The sequence below is a fragment of the Meleagris gallopavo genome, chromosome 22 (assembly GCF_905368555.1).
Source record: "Meleagris gallopavo chromosome 22, MGAL_WU_HG_1.1, whole genome shotgun sequence".
In the NCBI taxonomy this organism is placed as follows: domain Eukaryota; kingdom Metazoa; phylum Chordata; class Aves; order Galliformes; family Phasianidae; genus Meleagris; species Meleagris gallopavo.
In genome coordinates this window covers 9,209,044-9,229,181 of record NC_139425.1, presented here as the reverse complement: position 1 = coordinate 9,229,181, position 20,138 = coordinate 9,209,044, and the positions used below count along the sequence as shown (strand labels likewise).

The window sequence follows — 20,138 nt, the reverse complement described above, 5'->3', positions numbered from 1 at the left end:
ATATATATATATTTATCCTTTAGCTTATATGGAACTACCAAAAATATTGACCTGTTTCCAGCCCTGATGGTGGAGGATCTTGTCCCTGGTACCAGAGTTGGACCAACGCTGATGTGCCTGTTAACAACACAGTTCAGAAAGCTGAGGGATGGAGATAGGTATTATCATCAAAGTCAACTCAACATTCTGTTTGGGGAGATTTGCTCCCTGTGAGGAGCAAGGAAGCAACAGAACTTGTCATTTTTGATTGTTCTTAGTCTTATGATAGCAAGAAGGGTCTCCTCTGCTCAGGACTTGTCACAGTTACTTTCAGTGTGTGCATTCATGATTTAACAATTCCCTTTCCACTAAGAATGCGTCCACTGTCTCCTCAGAACTCAAGAGAATATCAGCTTCCTTGTGATTCCCAATTTGCCCCTTGTGCAAGTGCCTTGGGATTCCCCTGCACAGGGCTGTATGTACGGGTGGTCGCACTCTGCGGCTCCCAGGGATTCCTGGGTTCACAGAACTGAACTTTGTCTTCACAGCTGCCTGATAGCAGAATAAAAGCTCCTTTGGGGGTCTGGGTGCTGCCATGCAGATGTAGAGGATCTCTTCTGCCATCTTCCTCTCTCATGCTGTGATTACAACGCCCTGCAGGTTTTGGTATGAGAATCCAGGAGTCTTCACGCCAGCGCAGCTGACTCAGCTCAGACAGTCGTCCCTCGCTCGTGTCATCTGTGACAACAGCGACCACATCCAGCAGCTCCAGAGGGACGTCTTCCGTGTGGCGTCGTACCCACAGGGCATGGTGGGCTGCGAGGAGATCCCTGCTGTGGACCTTCGCTTTTGGCAGGACTGCTGCGAGGGTAGGGAGGAGGCTGTGCCAGTGCTGTGAGGTGGCATCGTCCCATGCCGTCTCTTTTTATGTGAAGGGTCAGGAGCTGGTTTCATGAAATTCAATGCATCGAGTCTGGCCAAAGCTCCATCAAGGCCGTTCAGGGCTTCTCTCTCTGGCAGCTGGTGCTTAGGGAGTGAGACTGAACAGGATGTGGGGATAGTGACCCCATAATCAGACTTACGTGTTCGAGAGTCTGCAAAGCTCCTCTGTTAAACTGAAGATCCTACCATAGTCTCTTTGCGTGATATTCTGGCTGCAAACACCAAAATAAGACATAAGAATCTATGCACAATTAATCTCCTTCATTCTGCTGTATGAGATGCGTTAAAGGCTGCGTGGTGAAGGAGAGCAGCACTGCCCTCTTCATGTTTCATTTTAAGCCAAATGGCTCTATTTTATACACAAGTGCTAACACAGGCTTTCCTTTCCTTAGACAAGTATTGGCACAGGCTGCCCAGGGAGGTGGTGGGTCACTGTCCCTGGAGGTGTTCAAGAACTGTGGAGATGTTGCACTGAGAGACATGGCTAATGGGCATAGTGAAGTGGGTTGGGGTTGGACCTGGGGATCTTAGAGGTCTTTTCCAACTTTAATGACTCAATGCTTGTTTGTTTCCTTCCCTAGACTGCCAAACACGTGGGCAATTCAGGGCTCTTTCTCAGCGGTTCCGAAGCAAGAGGTCTCCTGGATTCAGCTACCCTGAAGAAAACCCTGCCAAGCACAAGCCTGCCTCCCCCAGGTGGATATTAACACTTTTAACCTCTGTTCAGAAGCATAAGAGAAGTTTTTAATTACTCAGTCCATTCATGGCATTTAACACTGGCATTTTGCACAGGAGTGTTTCAGTAAGTAAATGCTGAATTTGATCAAAGTTATCCAACACTTTAGCAGAGAATATTTTTAAATATTTGGGTAGATCAGGGTACCACTGAGTGGCTGTTAAACTGACATCTCTTGGAAGACAAAACAGTAGTTGGGCCCTTCAGCGCCCATCTTGTTATATGGAGGCTGATGTTGGAGAAGGCAGAATCATTCTCTAATCCAGGAAGTCAACATTTCTATAATTCTTTTCCCTTTTCACCCCAGAAATGAGGCGCCTTCTCCAAGCTCTTCTTCCAGAGAGAATCTTGAGTCCCTTGTGGCTGAACTGGAGAAGGCAGTCACTTCCCTACGGAAACAGGTAAAACTGTGCGCCCCAGTATTCGTCTTCCATGGAGTCAGCCTGAGAGCAGGACTTAGCTGTTTGCTATGAGTAGCTTCTGTGCCCTCCAGATCCAGGAGCAACCGCTGGATGAGAGTAGCCTAGGATCACAGGAGTGGGAGAAGAGAATTCTGAGTTCTTTGAGCTCAGACCTCGACAACTGCAGGGAAAGCACAAGTTTGAGACTGAAAGTGACTTGAGCTAGCTCTTTTTTCTTGCATTTGGGACAAGTTAAAGAGCACTGGCCCTAGAAGATGTGGTTTAGTGGTAGGACTTGGTCGGTCAGGTTGATGGTTGGACTTGATGATCTTGCAAGTCTTTTCCAACTCGAATGATTTTATGATTCTGTCCAATAGTGCAGGCTCTACTAAGATCTGCTTTTCATCCCCACCAGGTGCATATACTAGAGAGCCAGCTGAGGTGGCACCACAGGAACACCAGCACATATGAACAGGGGAAGAAGACTGGGGACAAACGGAGAAAAAGTTGACCATATTGCCTCCTCATATACGAGGTCAGTGTGCTTGTTCTGGGCTGGGGTCCCTGAGGTGGCTCAGTGCTTGTGGAGGGACAGCTGTGCAGCCTTCATATATAGAAAAGACTTGCAGTAAGGAGTGGAGCAATCCAGTGATGAATGGGATGAGGTAGTAGGCTTAACTGCAGCAGGTTAGACACCATTTCTAACAGTAATGATTAGTGACTCACTGGAATGAGTTGTCTGGGGATCTTGTGGCATATCCATATCTGGAGGTCTTTTAAGAACTGGTTTGGCAAAGATGGGGAAATACATAAGTATAGGACTTATGTGGACTGGGTGAGGTGTCTGAAGTTTATTCTCCAGGGATGTGGGTAGGTTTCTTCTAGCAACACTTAATGCCACAACCCCAAACCCAACAGCCTCCAGAGGACCTTTGTGGGGAGAGAGAGTACGAAGTGCAGTGATGGAGCAGATGGACTGGTTCCTCCTCCAGGTAACGAGGACATCTTGGCACATGGAGCGATCCATTATTTGCTTACATATTGACAGAGATTTCCCCCTTGACAACTGAATCACTTTGCACCTCTGTGCTGAAAGCATCAATCCTATGTTTTCTCAGCTCCAGCCAAGAGAGCAAGGCTGTTGTATTTCTCAAGTCAGTGTAAGCTGTGGCAGAAATCTGCAAGACCTCTGGTTCCCTGTGTTCAGGGTCACAGTGAGCACAGGCTGAGTTCCCTTCCTGCCACTTCCATGGATATCCCTGCAGCCTTGAACAACTCGCTGGAACCTGCCAGTCTGGAGGAAGTGGTTGATAGTTTTTACGTGTTGCAAATTACTACTTCATGGACAAGAGGAGTTATGCAGAAGCATTGCCCTGCCAGGCAGTCTGTGCTAGAAGAAGCGTTCACTGGAAGTTAGATTAATGGGGAGGGCACACCAAGGCTGATCTATGCTGATAATCTTTGTGGAAAAAGGAGGAGAAGCTTATAGACCGACCATGCCATTTTCCAGCCTGATTTGATATGTGGGTTTCTACCCATTTTCCACTTGAATACTGATCCCATTAAGAAATTTGATAGGCTGCACTGTTACCCACACGAATTGGCTTTTCTTTGTCATCATTTGATCATTGAAGAGCACTGTAGGGGTTTTACAGGGTCCCTCAGATACATTTGTGTGGTTTTAAAGGGTTCTGTTGTTGTGCTGCAGTCGCATGTGCCTCAGGCACAATACGAATGGTGATCTCTGCCTCTCACAAAGTTTTTTTCTGTGCTGTTCCAGGTGTCTGGTGATCTGTGCTCTTGCTCTCCGTCAGCCAGTCCAACCCATTCTTCAAGGGCTCCAAGCAACCCATGAGCTCCTATGACACTCTGCCACCTCCTGTGCCACCTCTTGTCCCACAACAGCTGTCCTTCTGCCTGTATTCAGCCCTGCACTGCAGCCCCTGAGCCCCTGCACTGTTCCAGCCCTTGTCAGCCTCTGGGGATGGGCTCTGCCACCACACTGTCCTGCTAGATGGTGCCAAGATGCCACTTCCTTCCACAGTCCTGAAGAAATGGAGGATAATTGAAGCTGCCTTAGATTCACCATTGTGCCCTTCTCCTCTTCCCATCCATCCTTGACATCATCTTCCGACCCCTGGTCTGAAATGTCAACTGAAAGAATTCATTACGAGACAAAACCTCTCTCAGATGCACTATCTTCAAGCCAGGAAATATCTGGAAAAATCTGTATGTGGTTTGAAAAAAGGAAAATTGAACAAGCATGAGATATTCTAATGCTAACAGAAAGACCAAAAAGAACCTGAGAGCCCTGGAAAGCACTGTGTGGGCTGGGCTGGGTCCATGCCAGCAGCAGTGAGCTGGATCCAGAGCCTGGGGAAGCCTTGCAGTTGCTGGGGTGCTTCAGGACAGGCTGTGGCAGCCCACCACGCTGAGGTCTGCTGCTGTGCTTTGCCACCTGATTGGTAATGGGTGGCACATCCTCAGTGCTGTGACCCTATGAGCGACCTCCCATTGCTTGCCTGGTGCTCAAAAACATTTTCCTCAATACTAACTGCATTCTCCAGGGTTCTGCCCTTCTGAGGTTTAATTGGATTTATGTTTCTCTTCCTTTTTTTTTTTTTTTTTTTAAACTCCCAATGGCTCTTCACTGGAAGATGTGTTTTGAGTGTAAATGTAACAGGACCCGGAACAGAACCTCTGATAATTAGATGTGATGGGTGCTCTCATTAGTGAGGGGGAGCTGCTGGTTTCTGTCAATTAGTACTGGAGAACACGATGTGCAGTATTTGACACACTGATGAATGCCAAGTGCTGCTTGTGTTTATTGCTCCTAGGTGCTCTGCAGCGAAACCAGGACTGTGCAACCAGCTCTCCTGAGGTGGTCTTCTGGTTTCCTTGCTCTTTGGAGGTGCTTTTTAGTGGTGCTAGAACTGAGGTCCCTGTGCATCCACCACAGCTGCATATCTGTGGGCAGATTGGTTCTTAATCCATCTGTGTAAGCCAAGCACAGGGGCTGAGAGAAGATACTTGATCTGTTTGATAGCTGTGCCTTATCTTTTTCACTTTTCCTGTGTCCTCCCACCTGCCTTCCCCAGTGCAAGGACTCACGTCTTTTATGAACGTGCTTTCCCTCGTCTTGTCCTCCTTTTTTTAGGTGTGTGATAGTACCAAGGGGATTCAAAGCAACAGAGATACTCCTGGAACTTAATAGGAAAATAAAAAAAATAGGAGAAACAGGTTGTGATTTCTTAGCAATTTCCTGGCATGGAACTCCGAGCCGTGTGTGCATGTCCTGTGCAGACAGAGGCTGCAGTGATGAGTGTGTGTTATGCATGTCTGGTAAGCTCAGAGGCAGCATTTAGTCCTCGGGGATGTTTGTCACGTTGAAGTACTCTTTCATTTAGGTGCAAATCAAGGTCCAAAGCCTTGCGTGTTCTATATCAGCTGCACTCGTCTCTTGCTTGTACCACCAGAGAATCTAATCTGGCAGAGGTCAATAAAGGTAAATCAGTCTCCAGTCTCCTTCTGCAAACCACAAGTTTACCAAGTCCCCATTCAAAGCAGCAAGACATAAATGGTTGGTGCTTGATCTAATCAGATAATCTCTCTAAATGCATAAGTGAGCAGGGCATCTCCTTCCCCACAGAGCACGACATGCGGTGCAGCCTTGGTGCAGCCTTGTCACAGGGACAGCTGCCACTTTGCTCCCCACGTGTTGCAAAGCCTGAGCTCCGTCCTCCGTTCCTCTCCCTGGGCTGAGGTGGGAAAAACGTGCAAAAATTAAACATCAGTGCATGCCCCCACCAGCAAGGCTGTGTGCTGGGAGGGGGGAAAATCTGGCGGCATTGCCCGTATGTCCAGGTGCTATTTTGCAAAGAATGTTTTGCTGAAGACTTGCTTTTCTCTCCAGCCCCTCTGTGCAGCAAGGTGAAACCACTACAGCGAATTAATCTGTTTTATTTATTTATTTTGGAGAACCTCTTTGAAAAACCCATCCCCACACCCAGAATGAACTCCCCCCAGCCATGACAGCAGGGGAGGATCAAAATAACGAGCTCAAGGCTGGGAACTGAGTTCCTGGGGGAGCTGCTATCGCCGAGCACTGCCAGGCACAGAACTCCCACTAATTAGATGGAACAGTTAAGTGACAAAACCCACGCAGGGGTTGCTGAGGGGGCTGGTGGTGGGATTTGTAGCAGAGTGGATTTTCAGACAGCTGAAGGAACGTGTCCCATGTGCACTGTGTGAATCTCCATCCTTTGCTGGGGATGAGGGCTCAGTGTGGGGGGCATGGAGGCACTTGGGGCTGATCCAGGGGGACCCATCCTGAGGCATCAGGAAGTTAATTCCTTAGAGATGCCCTGAGAAAGAGGAATGAATGGGAAGAGTCAAGTGCAGGGTGATGACAGGAGGCCATGGCATCAGACCCAATGGAACAGGGTTTGGCATTACAAGCTCTGAAATATCTATCTGGCAAACGACCAAACTTCAGACCTCCTCCAGGTTATTTTAATTCTATTTTCCTTTGGAAAAAAAGGAAAAATAAAGCTCTCCCACACCCGGGGGACCGAGACCACTAAGGAGAGCCCGCCGCTCATCACAAGAGCTGCTTAAAGAGCAGCGAGCCTCGTTTACCAGCACTCTGGAAACGAGCGTGAGAGCGCACGTTAAAATCTTAATTAAAGGCGAAGCCTTTCTCCTCCTGCGAGCGCTGCCCGGCTCGGCGGCTCCAGCTGTGCCAGATGTGCCCGCAGGTCTCCCACACAGAGACGCGTCCCGCCCGCGCACTCACCCCACCAGCCCAACGGGTTTCACTTTCAGAAATAGGAAGTTGGTGGCAGTGAGCGCCCAGACGCGTGCGGGTCGGGACGGAGGTGGAGAGCTGCCGGGCGCTGCGGTGCGGGGCCGACGGCATGAGCTCCCCGCCCGCCCCTCGTTGTGCCTTTGGGAAACGCCGGGGAATAGGAGCGTGGTGACATCCAGACGCTGCATCCTCCAGGGATGGAGCAGTTCGTCCGCAAGCGTTTGACCTTCTTGACATCCTTCTGGAACAAGCTGTGGCCCCGCTCAGGCCCGGATAGCTGCTCGCTGGGGTACTTTGGTTCCGATTCTGTTTCGCTGCACTCGGAGCCCAGCTGCGTTTCCTTCATTCCAAAGTCCTCTCTCTGTATCGCTTTATACGCTTTCACAGCCCGCAGTGCAGATGAACTGACTGTAAATGCAGGGGACAAACTGCGTGTCCTCAGAGAAGAAGGGGACTATGTCTTAGCCAGGAGGCTGCTGGGGGAACCGGCCACGGGATACGTCCCTGCTGCATATGTGGCCAACCTCAGCCAGGGCACCTCTGCTCACCGACCGTAAGTATCCAACCTGTCTGTGTGTAGGGTGGGAGGTGGCCCTACAGCAGCACAACCCTGCCCAGGAATGGCAATGGGAACCTTTATAGGGCTGTGCTGGGGCTTTGTCTTCCTCTGGGCATCCCTGGAGGGAGCTGATAGCAGTGGGGTGGAGGGGTTCAGGATGGTGGGCAAAGGCTGGGGACGTGCTGGGGACAATGATGCTGGTCCCCCTCCTTTGTGTATCATTCCAGCACGGGACTAGATGTGCTCAGCTGGGACATGGTGCAGTGATGTATCAAAATAGGTCCCTGCTTGCTCTGGTTCCTTTTCCATTTAAGGGGAGACAGTGGGGAGGGATGGAGCTGGGGGAAACCACCAGGTCCAGCTTGTGTCAGCTCCAAAAAGCCTGTGAGAACAGAGAGAAGCGTTTGAGTTGAGAGCCGTCAGGAGTCATTAGAGCCAAGCCATACGTACACTGCTGTGGTGCATCCAGGATGGGGTTCCCCTCCCTGCTCTTGCCTCTCCCATCTGTGTGGAGCTGGGTTACCATCCTCATCCAGGAAAAGCCTGGACTCATCCTTACATAAGGCAGCCCAGTCGTGACATGCTGGGTAAAGTGCCCTGAGACATCGGTGCTCCCCGGCACTGAGTCAGTGAGCCCTGAGGCCCTGAGTCAGTGAGCAGGATGTGGGTGGGTGTGGGATCCCTGCGCTCCCTCAGGGCTCCTGCAGCCCCTCCATGCTGAGATAAAGGGGCATAGATTGCAACCAGAGCCCCTCCCTCGCTCCCCACCCTGCCTACACTTTGGGGCAAATTGGCTCGATTTGGGACCACAGCTGCACATGCCTGGTGAGTTTGGCACCCTGCTGTGTTCCCATTGCATCCGCTGGAGTGGGTGTTTGTGTCTATGTATCTATATGTGTTCTGAGAGCAGAGGTGAGGGTGATGCCAAGGGGCAGCCGAAGTGAGCTGGGAGCGCACAGACTGTGCGGAGCCACAGGTCTCAGCTGGGTGTAATTTGCCTTGCTGCAGTAAGCCCATCATGGTTAATTTCCCACACAGCAGATGCTGGCAATCCTGGCTAATGATGAAACCTCCGGCTTTGCACATCCCAGCTGGAAGGAAGCAGCCTCTTCCCCAGGCTCCTGTGCGTCACACAGGCGTTGGGCCCCAACCACCAACCTGCCTTTTCTTGCTGGAGGTTTTGTGCATGAAAGAAGGGTTTGGTTGGGTACTCCCTCGTGGCTCAGCACTGCTGATAGCAGTGCAGCAAAGGGCAGCTGCAGTGCACAGATGTGTGGGAGGAAACCTCCCAAACTGGGGGATCCATTTGGGGTCCCATACCCTCCTTCCCAGGTGGAGCAATGTGCATCCTTTCCCTGGAAATGGAAATGGGTGCTCCTGAGCCACCTGTGGAGCTGTATCCACCAGAAGGAAAAAGAGAAAGAACTTCCCAATTTTGAGCATGGTGTGAAGATAAAACAGACTCTAGCCTTGCCCTGGTGTACACAGAGGATGAACTGGAAATACCAATTATTTGGGTCTTGGGGCACGTGGCTATGAGCAGATTATTTGGAGAGGGATGAAAGGTGCCTTTGGCCGAGCATTCCAACAAAACACAAGGAAAGCATTTGCAGTTAGAAAGCTGTGATAAAATGCATCGAGTGCCTGTGAGAGCAGTGCAACAAAGCAGCCCCAGTTCAGTCGCTGTGATGTTCATCCTTGCCCCGTGCACAGCATGTAGAGCACCACTGCACTCTGCTCCATTCTAATCACTGCCCCATCCCTACTGGGAATCTGCCCCAACTCTGACTGCCCTCTGCTCTCCCCCAGGTGGTATTTCAGCAAGATCAGCCGCAGTGAGGCCGAGCAGCTGCTCCTCTCGCCTCCAAACCAGCATGGCTCCTTCCTTGTCCGGGACAGTGAGAGCAGCAGGGGCGAGTACTCTCTCTCAGGTAATTTTGGGGTAATTATCCTGAGAAAATGAGCACAGAGAAAGGAGCCAGGCTGGTCCCCAGGAGCAGCTCAATCAATGTGGGGAGAAAAAGATAGAAATATGCTTTGAGTGCTCTACAGCACCTTGTTAAAAGGAGCTAACTGCTTCCTAAAAGCTAACAGGTGTAAGTATGGATCACTGCATTACTGTGGCAAAGGAAAGTGCATCGTTTCCATCTGAAGTATGAAAGCCATGAGCGCGTTACAGCAGTTTAATGACGGTTTTGCAGCACTAACTCCTGGGATTTCATTCTGGTGGCTTTTGTAGTCTGATGTTGGCTGTAAAGTGCCAGGGCCTGGTGCGCTCCTGTGCACAGCAAGCTGAGCGTGGGGAGTTTCAGGCCAGGCAGCGTCATTGCAATGTGGTCTGATCCAAGTCAAACATCTCCAGCTCCTGGCAAGCCATAGCTCTGTGCTGCAGCGTGCTTTCTGCAGGTACAGCTGCTCCTGATTCACCGACCCCACGCAGTGGTGAACTCAGACGCTCTCTGAGCAGTTCGTTTGCATGGGAATGGTTTTCCTCTCATAAAGCATCGCCTCTCTGCTCCAGCACCGCCCGTAGCTGGCAGTCTGCTGAGCCAGGCAATGCCAGAAGGAGAGGTGAACCCCAGGGCTCCTTTAGGAGGAATTAAACATCCCAGGAGAGGCAATGGAGGGGGCACTGGGGACATGGAAGGAGCTGAGATTTTCCCCCTGGGCTTCCTCTGCAGTGCGCAACCACACCAAAGTCAGCCATTTCCGCATCTGCAAGAGCCCTTCAGGCAGCCTCTACATCCAGAGGGGTCATCCCTTCCCCGACATGGAGGAGCTGCTTGCCTTCTACACCGAGAACTGGAAGGTCATCCAGAGCCCCTTACTGCAGCCCTGCAGCCCCACGGTGCGTACAAGGCTGCCCCCCAGCTGCTTTCCCCTTTGGGCTTGGTTGAATGGGTTGGAGCCTAAAAGATGTGGAAGAAAGGAAAGAAGCTAAATAGGGAAGATCAGAAATAACACGTATCCATCTGGGATTCGAGCTTTGTTAAACTAAAAGCTATAACATACTGTTAGCATAACTTCCAGATCACATTCATTGGCCATATTAAAGCTGGGCTTGTTGTTTGTATGCATGGAGAGCTGCCTTGCCCAGCTTGTGGCCTGGCCAAAAGGCACAGTCTTTTCTGAAATGTTTGCTCCGTGACAAAGACTCAAAACCATGTCGTTACAAATTCCTTCAATACTGAGTCTGGAAATAGCTGCTCTTCCAGACTTTTCCTAAGGAATAATAAGACCACTTGGCTTTTCTATGGTTCTCATGTCAATTAGTGCGGCACTCATAAATCCAGCTACGGCACAAATCCCAAATTACTAGCTTGCTGCCTGATTAGAATTGCATTTGCTAGTTATGGCTTAGAAATAACAATTAAATATATGAATAATTGGAGAGTGAAATGGGCTAAGAGATAAATGCTTAACGAGTTGAAGCCTAAACCAGCCATAATATGTAATGATATTAATTTATTCATTTTTTATTTATTGGTGGAAATAGAGAAAAGCCATCTTTAGGGGCTGATGAGGAATTACTTATGGATTATCATAGAAACACAGAACGGTTGGGTTGGAAGGGACCTTACAGCTCCTTAACCCCTATGCCAAGGGCTGCCTGCCCCCCACCGGCTCAGGTTGCCCGGGGTTCCATCCATGGCCTCCGGCACCTCCAGGGATGCATGACACCGATGTGTGGCTGATGTCCCCTGTCCTGCTCGGGACCAGCAGCTGACACAGGTCTGAGCATGCCATGCCCCTTCTGCAGACCCCCCCGGAGAGGGATGGCTGGGAGCGCCCGCGCTGGGAATTCACCCTGCGGAGGAAGCTGGGCGAGGGCTACTTCGGAGAAGTGTGGGAAGGACTGTGGAGGAACACAGTGCCCGTGGCCATCAAGATCATCAAAGGTGCGTGGAAGGGCAGATGATAATGGTGACCTACCGAATGTCTTGTTTGCTGCTACAGTGTTCATGCCCTTTTGTTTCCTGGTCCTCTTGGTCACTGTGTGTGTCTCATCAAGCAAACTGTGGTAGGACCCGGCTTGTAGCCATGTATGGACCTGTTCAAGCTTGTGCTGTGCCTTTACGTAATGGCTCAGCCCAGTGGGTTTGTGATAAGTCAAGTCTCAATGGAACAATGACAATGAAAATGGGATCCAAAGCCCAGTGGAAAACATCTCATGGGTGTTTGGACCTGAGATGCAGGGTGTGCAGATACCAGGCTTGAGAGACACAGGGAGGATAAAGGTCCTTATATCAGATGGGAGGTGCAGAGCTCTGAAGGTCTGAGTGAGAAAGGGTTCACAGCAGCTTTCTCTGTCAGCTGACATGAAGGCAGAAGACTTCACCAAGGAGATTCAAAACCTGAAGCGCTTGAGGCATGAGAAGCTGATCCAACTGCACGCTGTCTGCTCGCTGGATGAGCCTGTGTACATCATCACCGAGCTCATGCGGAAAGGCAACCTGCACAGCTACCTCAACAGTAAGTCAGTTTATTTTTCTTGGCTTTTATTTCCCATCCCAACCTGGTAATCAGACTTTGAAGGAAACAAGACCAACAGCTCCCACCAAGACCTGTTTTTCTGCCAGGTGCATCCCTCCTCCTCCAGACCTCTGGGCTGGGGCTCTGGCAGCAGTTGGTGCCGGAGGAGAAGGAGCTTGCAGGTAGGATGGGTTGGGAGCAGACTTGCATGGCAGCAGGTCACCTTCAGTTTTGACCAAGCTACAGACATCTGCATGCTCTTGCAGCTCAAGGTGCTCCTCAGGCTCACCACATTCCTGATGAGCACAGGCCATAGTGAATGTACCACACAGCACAGCCTTGACCTTAGATTTGACTTTTTCGTGTTCCCCACAGCATCTTCTCCCACACTGCTGCCACAGGGTCTCCTTTCAAACCTGAACATCCTAAAATAAATGTTACTAGTTTGCCTCAAATGCCTGGATCATTTGGGTTGACAGGTCCTGAAGGAAAGTCCCTGGGCACCTCCCACCTGCTCAACATCGCCTGCCAGGTGGCAGATGGGATGAGGTACCTGGAGGAGAAGCACATCGTCCACCGGGACTTGGCGGCCAGAAACATCCTGGTGGGAGAGGAGCTCACCTGCAAAATTGCTGACTTTGGACTGGCCCGGCTCCTCAAGGTCAGTCAGTGGGTCATTGAGCTGCCCCACACTGCAGCCATCACCTGTTGACCCCTTCCCATGGCCTCCAAGGCAAAGCCCTAAAAGCAGCAGCTGCACTCATCTTGCAAGCCCTCAAACACTGTCTCCCTTTGTTTTTCAGGATGACATTTATTCCACCAGCAGCAGCACCAAAATCCCGGTGAAATGGACAGCCCCTGAGGCAGCCAACTACCGCACCTACTCTCTCAAATCCGATGTCTGGTCCTATGGCATTCTGCTCTATGAAGTCTTCACATACGGGCAGATCCCATATGAAGGTAGGGCTAATGGTCCCTTCCAGCATCTTGCCCATGCTCTTCAAAAGTCAGCGTGTCAGGAATTGTCATATTATCCCTTCTGCAATGGAAGTGGAAGCATCTCCTGGCACATGATATGGTTATTGTTCAGGGGAATTTTGGTGTTTGCAGAGGGATCTGGAAGGTGGTATGGGCTGAATGATCTCTCTCAAACCAAACCTGTGGCAGAAGCCGTTTCCAAGCAACACTGGTTGATCTCTTGGCCCATTACAGGTCTACCCTCAGTACGTCCTTTGGGAACATTAAAGTGAAGGAAATCTTCTCTTCTATTGTAGGAATGACAAACCAAGAAACCATACGACAAATCACCAGGGGCTACCGCCTTCCCCGGCCCAGCTCCTGCCCTCCTGAGATTTACAGCATCATGTTGGAGTGCTGGAGTGGCAACACGGAGGAGCGGCCCACCTTCCTGGCACTGCGGGAGAAATTGGGCTTCATCTACAGGCGGCTGCTCAACACCCTGTCCTGAGGGACCTTCCCATCCTTCCTGCAAAACTCCCTTTGGGCCAGCTCTTGCCAAACGTCTCCTTCCTTATGGTTGCCCTCCCATAGGACTTGAAGGAAAGCACGTGTCCCATCCCCTTCCCCTCCTCCCTCCCAAAGAAAAACCCAACAAACAGCCCCTGGACCCTCTTGGTGGGGATGCAGGGAGGTGGTCAAGGGAAAAGGCAATGAAAGTGTGAATTCATTACTGGAGCTTGGCTGTGCAGCAGTCTTGGAAAGCCCCGTGGTAGTGAAGACATCACCCAGTTCACAGCTCCATTCAGCCAGTAGGGTGGGAGGTTCCTGCCATCCCCACACCAACATGAAGGTTTGCAGTTTGTTTTCAGTTGTGGCTCTGCTTGGTTTTCTTGTACTGTGTGTCTGATGTCCTTGTCAATAAATGCGTGTGCCTCCATCCCTGCTGCCTTCTGCATGCTGCCATGCCAAAAGGCAGTGGGTTGCAACCAGTCCCACTCTTGCAAACCCAGATGGAACCATTTTGTGTGCAAACAGAAATGTAAGTGTCTCTGTTTCTCCAGGTGGAAATAGGCAGCTCCTGTCCTGGCTGCTCCTCTCCAACTCCTTGCTTTGGTCACATTCATGCGTTCTCACAAAGCCGTAGAATCATGAACGTTGGAAAAGACCTTCAAGACCATCCAATCCAATACCAACCCACCTCACCGTACCACTTACCATGTCCCTCAGTGCCATATCTCTGTGTTTCTTGAACTCCTGCAGGTATGGGGATCCCACCACCTCCCTGGGCATAGTGGGGATGGGATGACAGTTGGAATAGAGGCAGCATTGCAGGTAAGACAGCTTCACCCTGTTTTGCTGCAGTGTAGAGGCATTTAAAGGTGCAGCTCTGGACTTGACTGTTCCCATCTGGAAAAAGCAACCCATTGGGCTGACTGTGGTGTTTGGCAATGGTTACAGGAGGAAACTTTCATCCTGAAAGCATTTTGCAGTCTGATCGAGCATTTGCATACAGCGCAGCCTAATGCGAAACCAAAGTCTGAAGCTGCATCCGATAGGTGATGGATTTATTGCATGCCAGGAAGGTACTGGGACATGTGTTCATGGCAGGACCTCTGCAGCAGGGCAGACTGCAGGCGTGCAGGCATTGCTGCCACGAGGTGGTGCTAAAAGTGAAGCAGAAGGTGCTGGGAACGTTCAGGGTTGCAGGTTGGAGCCTGCGTGCACTCATCCTGCATGCAGCTGTCCTGCGGCAGCTCACCATGCAGCAGCAAAGTCACACTGCAGAGAGGGGATGCGGGGATATGAGAACATAGCCAAGCTGGCAGTGCTCACGGCAGTTTCTCCTTCCTCCTCTGCAGCTGCTGCACTGCTTGGGTTTGTCTCCAGCTTTGTCTGCTGGGTTCTGGCATTTCTCTGCGTCTATATTTGCTTTTGGAATGAATGCATAGCTGGAGCAGCGCTTACATTTTCTTTTACCTCAGGATCTCAGCCTCATCTCCCATCAGAGCTGGAGATGCAATGGGAGATCAGGCTGTGCCCTAGCTGCAGGGGCCCCGTTCCTTTCCAAATTGCCATAGGGTGGGCACTGCAGACACGTGTTATTAGAGACATCCGCTGCTCTGTCTCAGCCTGGCACGTGTTCTCTTAATGGACCCAAGTTGTCCAAGTGGCATTTGGAAACAGTGCCAGGCTAAGGCAATGTATGAGAGCTATGTGTCGTTTGTTCCTATTTTTAACATCCCACTTGAGCCTTTGTGAAGGGTCAGGGAGAAGCAAAGTTTCTGCAAGGAAAAAAAGAAATCCCAAAGTGGCAAAATGTAGGAAATGAAAGCAAATATTTCTCATACTGGGCTGTTGCAGGAGCTCCTCTGACAGCAGAGGGATGGCACAAGGGCAGTAGTGAGGGCCAAGGGCGAGCAGAAAGCACAAGCTATTTTTGCCCAAATATGTGAGTTAATCAACAGCCAAAAGGCTGAGTCTTGGAAAGCAGCATGGGGCAGCAGGTGAGGAAGGGGACACTGGTCCCTGGTGGGATGCTGGCACTTGGCGGCAGAGCAATTTGATCCTCCAACAGAAAGCCATATGGAAACAGGGGGGAGGTCTTTAGGTAGGGCTATGGGGTACCCTGCTTTTCTCTCTTGTGTCACCCAGTGAATCTCTCACTGTCCCAGTCTGGTGCACAATGCATCAGTAAAGGGAGGTATGGGCTGAGTTGCAGTTCCCAGTTCACCAAGTTGCTGGCGCTGTGCTCTCTGCCATGACCCTGCCATGACACTTGGCCTCTCCTTGGGTCACTCTCACCTCCCTGGGTGCAAAACCAAAAACCTGAGCGCAGCCTTGAGGCAGCTCTAAAGTCTTCTGAAACTTTTGGGTTTCCTCTTGTCATTAGTGGTGGGAATGAAATGAGATAGAACAGCTGGAAGGGGCCTTCAAAGATCGAGTCCAACAACTCGATCACTTCAGTGCTAAGCAAAAGTCAAAGCAAATTATTGAGGGCATTATCCAAATGCCTGCTGAACACCGTCAGGCACAGCTCAGCCTGTGTGAGGGGCCCTGAGGTTGTTTTAGGGAGGGCTGGGGCTGTTGGCTAGGTTCCAGCTCACTCAGGCAAAGCTTCGCTGCAGGGTTATATGGGGACGTGCTCGTGGCCTGGCCGCGCAGCTGCCAAATGAAGCAAGGAGCCCTGCCCTAAAGCACTGCTATTAAAATACAACAAATGTGAGCTAAAGCAGCGATATTCCTCTCTACGGAAAAAATCTACACGGAGATGAAGCGGCCCCTTGGAGCACAGCCCGGACCTGCAGCAGCATCCTATAGTGGGACAGCAGAGCCTGGAGCCAGGTGGTGCCAAGGCTGTTCCCAGAGCTGCTGGGGCTGTTTGCCCGGGGCTGACGGGTCTGCAGGAGCCCTGCCATGGGGCAGGTGGGGGGAGCTGGGGACAGGCTGGCTGCTTGCCCCGTGCTTCATGAGTAACTGATTAAGGAACCAGAATCACAGGTGAGAGGGGGAGGAACCCCGCCGTCCGGTTTGTTGTGCTTCAGTATGGGTCGTGCAAGGCTTTTTCTCCTAAATTAAAACCTCTTCTGCAAAATCGATGCAGATGTAGTGATTCAGAACCCCTTCGAATAGATATTTATCCATTTGTGCTACAGTTTTAAAGAATTAAGAGGCAACGACAGCTTTTCTCTTGGGGGAAACATATTTTTGCTTGGCCTTTTTCAAATGTCTTCGCACCAAATCTCAAACATAAGTCGAAATCTTCGGAACCCGCCGCGACCGCGCCGCCGGTACCGCGCGCTCCGCCTGCAAGCCCCGCCCCCTTCGCGACGTAGTGGGCGTATTTATACACTCCCCGCAATATGATTGGCTGTGCGGAGGGGGCGTGGCTACAGCTGCTATATAAACAGGGTGGGGGAGGTGGGCCCGGCAGCGCCGCGGCTCAGGCCGTGCGGAGCGGTCGCGTTTGTTGCGCTCCCTCCGGCGGGGGCTCCGAACGGCCCCGCCGGGTCCCTTTACCCTCCCCTTCCTCTTCCGGACCCCGCTGGGCCCTAGTGCCGGCCAGGTGCGCTGCCGAGCCTTCGGGGATGGGTTGGGGGTGCTGGATGGCGGGGTAGCTCGGCTTTGAGCATTGTTACAAGGGTGCGTTGGGGGGAAGTGGGGAGGGGGCTGCTTTGGGAGGGGCTGGTTGGGTTGTCGTTCACCCTGAGGGTTTAGGGGATGAAATCGAGCTCCCTGATTGTGGCTGCTGTGATCCTGTGCGGGTGACGCGTGGGGGTCAGCCCAGGCAGTGCCGTGCCTCAGTTTCCCCAGCACTACAGATCAATATGGGTGCGTTGTCCCGATGGGTGCTGGGCTGCACCCCTGCACAGAGCCTCATCTTGCACCCCCACCTTTGTTCCTTATGCAACTTCACGCTCGGATTTCACAACTCCGAAGTGTTGACCCAAGGAAAGTAATAGGATTGCTGCAGAGAAGCAAAACAACTGTGCTGGGCCCCAGGAAGTTGTTGCACTGAGGCTGTGCAAGCTGTTGTTTCCAAGGGAATTATTTTGGCTTTGCACAAAGCTCTGAGCCAGAGCTCTACGGCTGCAGATTGACACATGGAGGACTGCTGGGCATCGTACCTGGTGTGGTTAAGTCTTTTACAAAATAATCAGTCTGGTCCCTCTGCAATCATGGCTGTTCCTTTACTTGCAGGTTTTCCATCAGCACAAACCCAGGTCCCAGAGCCATGGCCTCCATCCCATCGAGCGGCTCGCTTATGGCCACGCACAACTATCACCGAAGTAAGAGCAGAGCACATGGGGGTGTGGAGAGTCACTGGGAGCCCAGAGGAGCTCCTTGGCAAGGAAGAAGGGTGCCCAGCAGCTCTGACCAGCTGGGGAGCAGTCTTGCCAGCTCCTCTGCCTGTTACAGGGTTATGAGTTGTAGGGCATTATGCACTGCTGCTGTGGAAATGAGCTGCAAAGCCACTCTGGGCCATGGCAGCCACTGGTGCCTCTCTAGGGGGTGCTCCAAGGGAATTGAAATACTTCTTCTGAGCCCAAATTAGGAACAGGCTTACAGCACATGGGCTAAAGCTGTGCAGATTAAGTGCAGGAATCAGCATCCTCTTGGCCTTGAGACATCTGTAAAGGTTTCTGAAGTGTTCCTTGCAAGGCCAAGCCATTAAATAACATCCTTGGAGGTGAAAGTATTTTCCTGCAGAAGTGTTCAGGTGTTTTGTGTTGGCCAACTTGCCATCTCTCCGTGTTTCCTTCCTGATGGCTGCAATTTCTCTGCAGGGCGTCTGAGCTCCACGTCCAGCAACAGCTCCTGCAGTAGCTCTGAGTATGCTGGGGAGGTCATCCCCCACCACCCTGGTGAGTGCATGGGAATACATCCCCTACATGTCCCAGCAAGAACATTTTGCCTTTAGAAATCTATATGGAAGCACTGAGGACAGCATGTAGTTGTGCACTTACCAGAGCTGTCCCAGCCTCTCCTCTGGGATGGCAGTGGGGCTGCCCAGTATGCACTGACCTCTGCTGTCCCCCAGGTCTGCCCAAGTCTGACCCTGGCCAGTGGTGGGCCAGCTTCTTTTTCGGGAAGACAAATCACCCTGCCATGACGACTGTGTCAGAGTCCCCAGAGAGGTGAGTACTTTGCTCTGGATAAAGACATTGGGGCAGAGCCACTGTGCAGCACCCAGGGCTCCCCATGCCACATCCTTTGGGTGCATCCTAGCCTGGGTGTTTGGGAACCACGTCCCCATGGCGCATCCTGAACCCCATGGGTGACATCTTGTGGGTCTTCACCACCTGCTGTTAGACTGTGGAGGAAAAAAAGGCAGGTTGAGCACAAAGCACCGTGCTGCTTTCCTGACCCAACATTTTGCTCTCTTGCAGCTTGGGAGCGCTGCCATTGCCCGTGGGGCCCCTGGCATGTGGGCTGGTGCCAGGAGCAGGACGCAGGCGGCATGCCAGTGAGCCGGGCATTGGGCCCTCATCCTGAGCTGCATGGCCCTTCCCTTCCCCACAGAGCTGCTTGCAGATGTATGTGCTGCTTTGGGGTAAGACAAGGCAGCAACCCCCCAGCAATTCCTATACCAGCCTTTTACTATTTCTTGATGCAACTATGCTATTTCTGTCCAGATTTGGTAACACACGTTTATTGACTTTGTACTTGTACAATGGCTACTAATAAACTCAAGCAGCCTTTTAGAATGCTGTGGGTTGTTCTTCACTGTGGTGAGGGGTCTGCCAGTCTGGGGTCAAGCCATGGGTGTGGATGGGATGGATCCTGGAGGCAGTGCAGTCTCCATCCAGTATTTCCAGCATGGCTATAATGCTGGGAGGGACTTTTGCAGGAGGTGAGTAGCTCTGAGCCAGACAGCGTGGTCATGCCAGCATGACTCACTGGTGCAGGGGTGTTTTGCATCTGAGCAGGATCTGGCTTTACCACTGCAATTCTACAGGCGCCTGCTGCACCCTGTTCTCCCTGCGTGGCTGCACAGCACATCCCTGCTGGTGCTGCACACATTTGCTGCAGTAATGTGCAGGGTGTGCAGGGCTGCTGTGCTTGGGTAAGGAGCATGGGAGGGGGGAGGGAGGAGGTTTGACCAAGATGGGCAGTGCTGCTGTGTAGCTGGCTGATGTTTGTGCTGAGCTCTGGCTGGTTTTGCCATCAATTAGTCTAGTGACCCTTCTGCTGACCAGCTGATTACTGGAGCATACTGCTCACTGGAGCACTACGAAAACAGGAGCCTGCAGGCCTGCGTGCAGGACAGGAGCCCAGCAAACTTCAGGGCAGGAGCAAACTTAAAGACGTGGAGTCTTGCTCCAGTTTGCTTTCAGCAAAAGGTCTGTGAGAAACCATGTGTGTACTGGGTGAAAAAAGGGGGGAAATAAGTCATTTTTGTTTAAAAGCAAGTTGAGGTGGGAACAGGGTGAGCGTGGCCCTGGGTGCAATCCCAGCATTGCTGCTTGTCCCCTGTGCAGGGTGAGGCTGGGAGCAGTGGGTCTGTGTGCTGCAGATTCCTGGTAGCAGCCCCGTGTTTCAGAAAGAGAAACGTATTTTTATTAAGGCTTACAGCCACATAGGCTGCAGATTATCAAGTGTGGACACAGGCAGAGTCAATATTGCTGTTTGCTTGTCCACCCCATGACCACTGAGGGTCAGATCTAGTTCCTGGAGGAGGGTCAAAAGCCTACCCCAGAGTTTTGGGATGAAGAGCAGAGATGTGTGTCATGCAGCTCAGGACTAAGTCCCTCCCACTTTGCCTCAGTTCCCCCATTGATG

General features: G+C 51.6%; 3 protein-coding genes across 4 annotated transcripts in view; all 3 read left to right on the top strand.

Moving 5' to 3' along the window:
* Window positions 1-5,574, top strand: part of LOC100549696 (peroxidasin homolog) — a 45,449-nt gene extending 39,875 nt beyond the window's left edge. For both annotated transcript variants that reach the window (XM_085241466.1, XM_085241465.1), the window contains 6 exons: window positions 24-158; window positions 640-848; window positions 1,503-1,617; window positions 1,965-2,058; window positions 2,474-2,593; window positions 3,839-5,574. In XM_085241466.1, coding sequence (XP_085097592.1) covers window positions 24-158; window positions 640-848; window positions 1,503-1,617; window positions 1,965-2,058; window positions 2,474-2,569 — 649 coding nt within the window. In that variant the 3' untranslated portion in view covers window positions 2,570-2,593; window positions 3,839-5,574. The remainder of the gene's footprint in view (window positions 1-23; window positions 159-639; window positions 849-1,502; window positions 1,618-1,964; window positions 2,059-2,473; window positions 2,594-3,838) is intronic.
* A 1,323-nt stretch (window positions 5,575-6,897) lies between these two features.
* On the top strand, window positions 6,898-13,830 carry SRMS (src-related kinase lacking C-terminal regulatory tyrosine and N-terminal myristylation sites). Its single transcript, XM_003212049.4, has 8 exons — window positions 6,898-7,418; window positions 9,234-9,355; window positions 10,106-10,272; window positions 11,185-11,323; window positions 11,739-11,897; window positions 12,377-12,558; window positions 12,701-12,857; window positions 13,172-13,830. The coding sequence occupies exons 1-8, from the start codon at window positions 7,063-7,065 to the stop codon at window positions 13,363-13,365; spliced, it is 1,476 nt and encodes a 491-aa protein (XP_003212097.1). The 5' UTR covers window positions 6,898-7,062; the 3' UTR covers window positions 13,366-13,830.
* Window positions 13,831-16,762: 2,932 nt separating this feature from the next.
* On the top strand, window positions 16,763-19,063 carry PPDPF (pancreatic progenitor cell differentiation and proliferation factor). Its single transcript, XM_003212039.4, has 5 exons — window positions 16,763-16,920; window positions 17,556-17,644; window positions 18,143-18,220; window positions 18,397-18,493; window positions 18,746-19,063. Exons 2-5 carry the CDS (start codon window positions 17,590-17,592, stop codon window positions 18,849-18,851), a joined length of 336 nt encoding a protein of 111 aa, XP_003212087.1. The 5' UTR covers window positions 16,763-16,920; window positions 17,556-17,589; the 3' UTR covers window positions 18,852-19,063.
* Window positions 19,064-20,138: the final 1,075 nt, after the last annotated feature.

What these genes read in the sequence shown, in the direction of transcription:
- SRMS (XM_003212049.4), top strand. Translation starts at nt 7,063, where the DNA reads ATGGAGCAGTTCGTCCGCAAGCGTTTGACCTTCTTGACATCCTTCTGG. An exon ending in CCTGCACAGCTACCTCAACA is followed by an intron (nt 11,898 to 12,376) that starts GTAAGTCAGTTT and finishes TTGGGTTGACAG; the next exon opens with GTCCTGAAGGAAAGTCCCTG. An exon ending in CGGGCAGATCCCATATGAAG is followed by an intron (nt 12,858 to 13,171) that starts GTAGGGCTAATG and finishes CTTCTATTGTAG; the next exon opens with GAATGACAAACCAAGAAACC.
- PPDPF (XM_003212039.4), top strand. Translation starts at nt 17,590, where the DNA reads ATGGCCTCCATCCCATCGAGCGGCTCGCTTATGGCCACGCACAACTAT. An exon ending in CACGCACAACTATCACCGAA is followed by an intron (nt 17,645 to 18,142) that starts GTAAGAGCAGAG and finishes ATTTCTCTGCAG; the next exon opens with GGCGTCTGAGCTCCACGTCC. An exon ending in GTGTCAGAGTCCCCAGAGAG is followed by an intron (nt 18,494 to 18,745) that starts GTGAGTACTTTG and finishes GCTCTCTTGCAG; the next exon opens with CTTGGGAGCGCTGCCATTGC.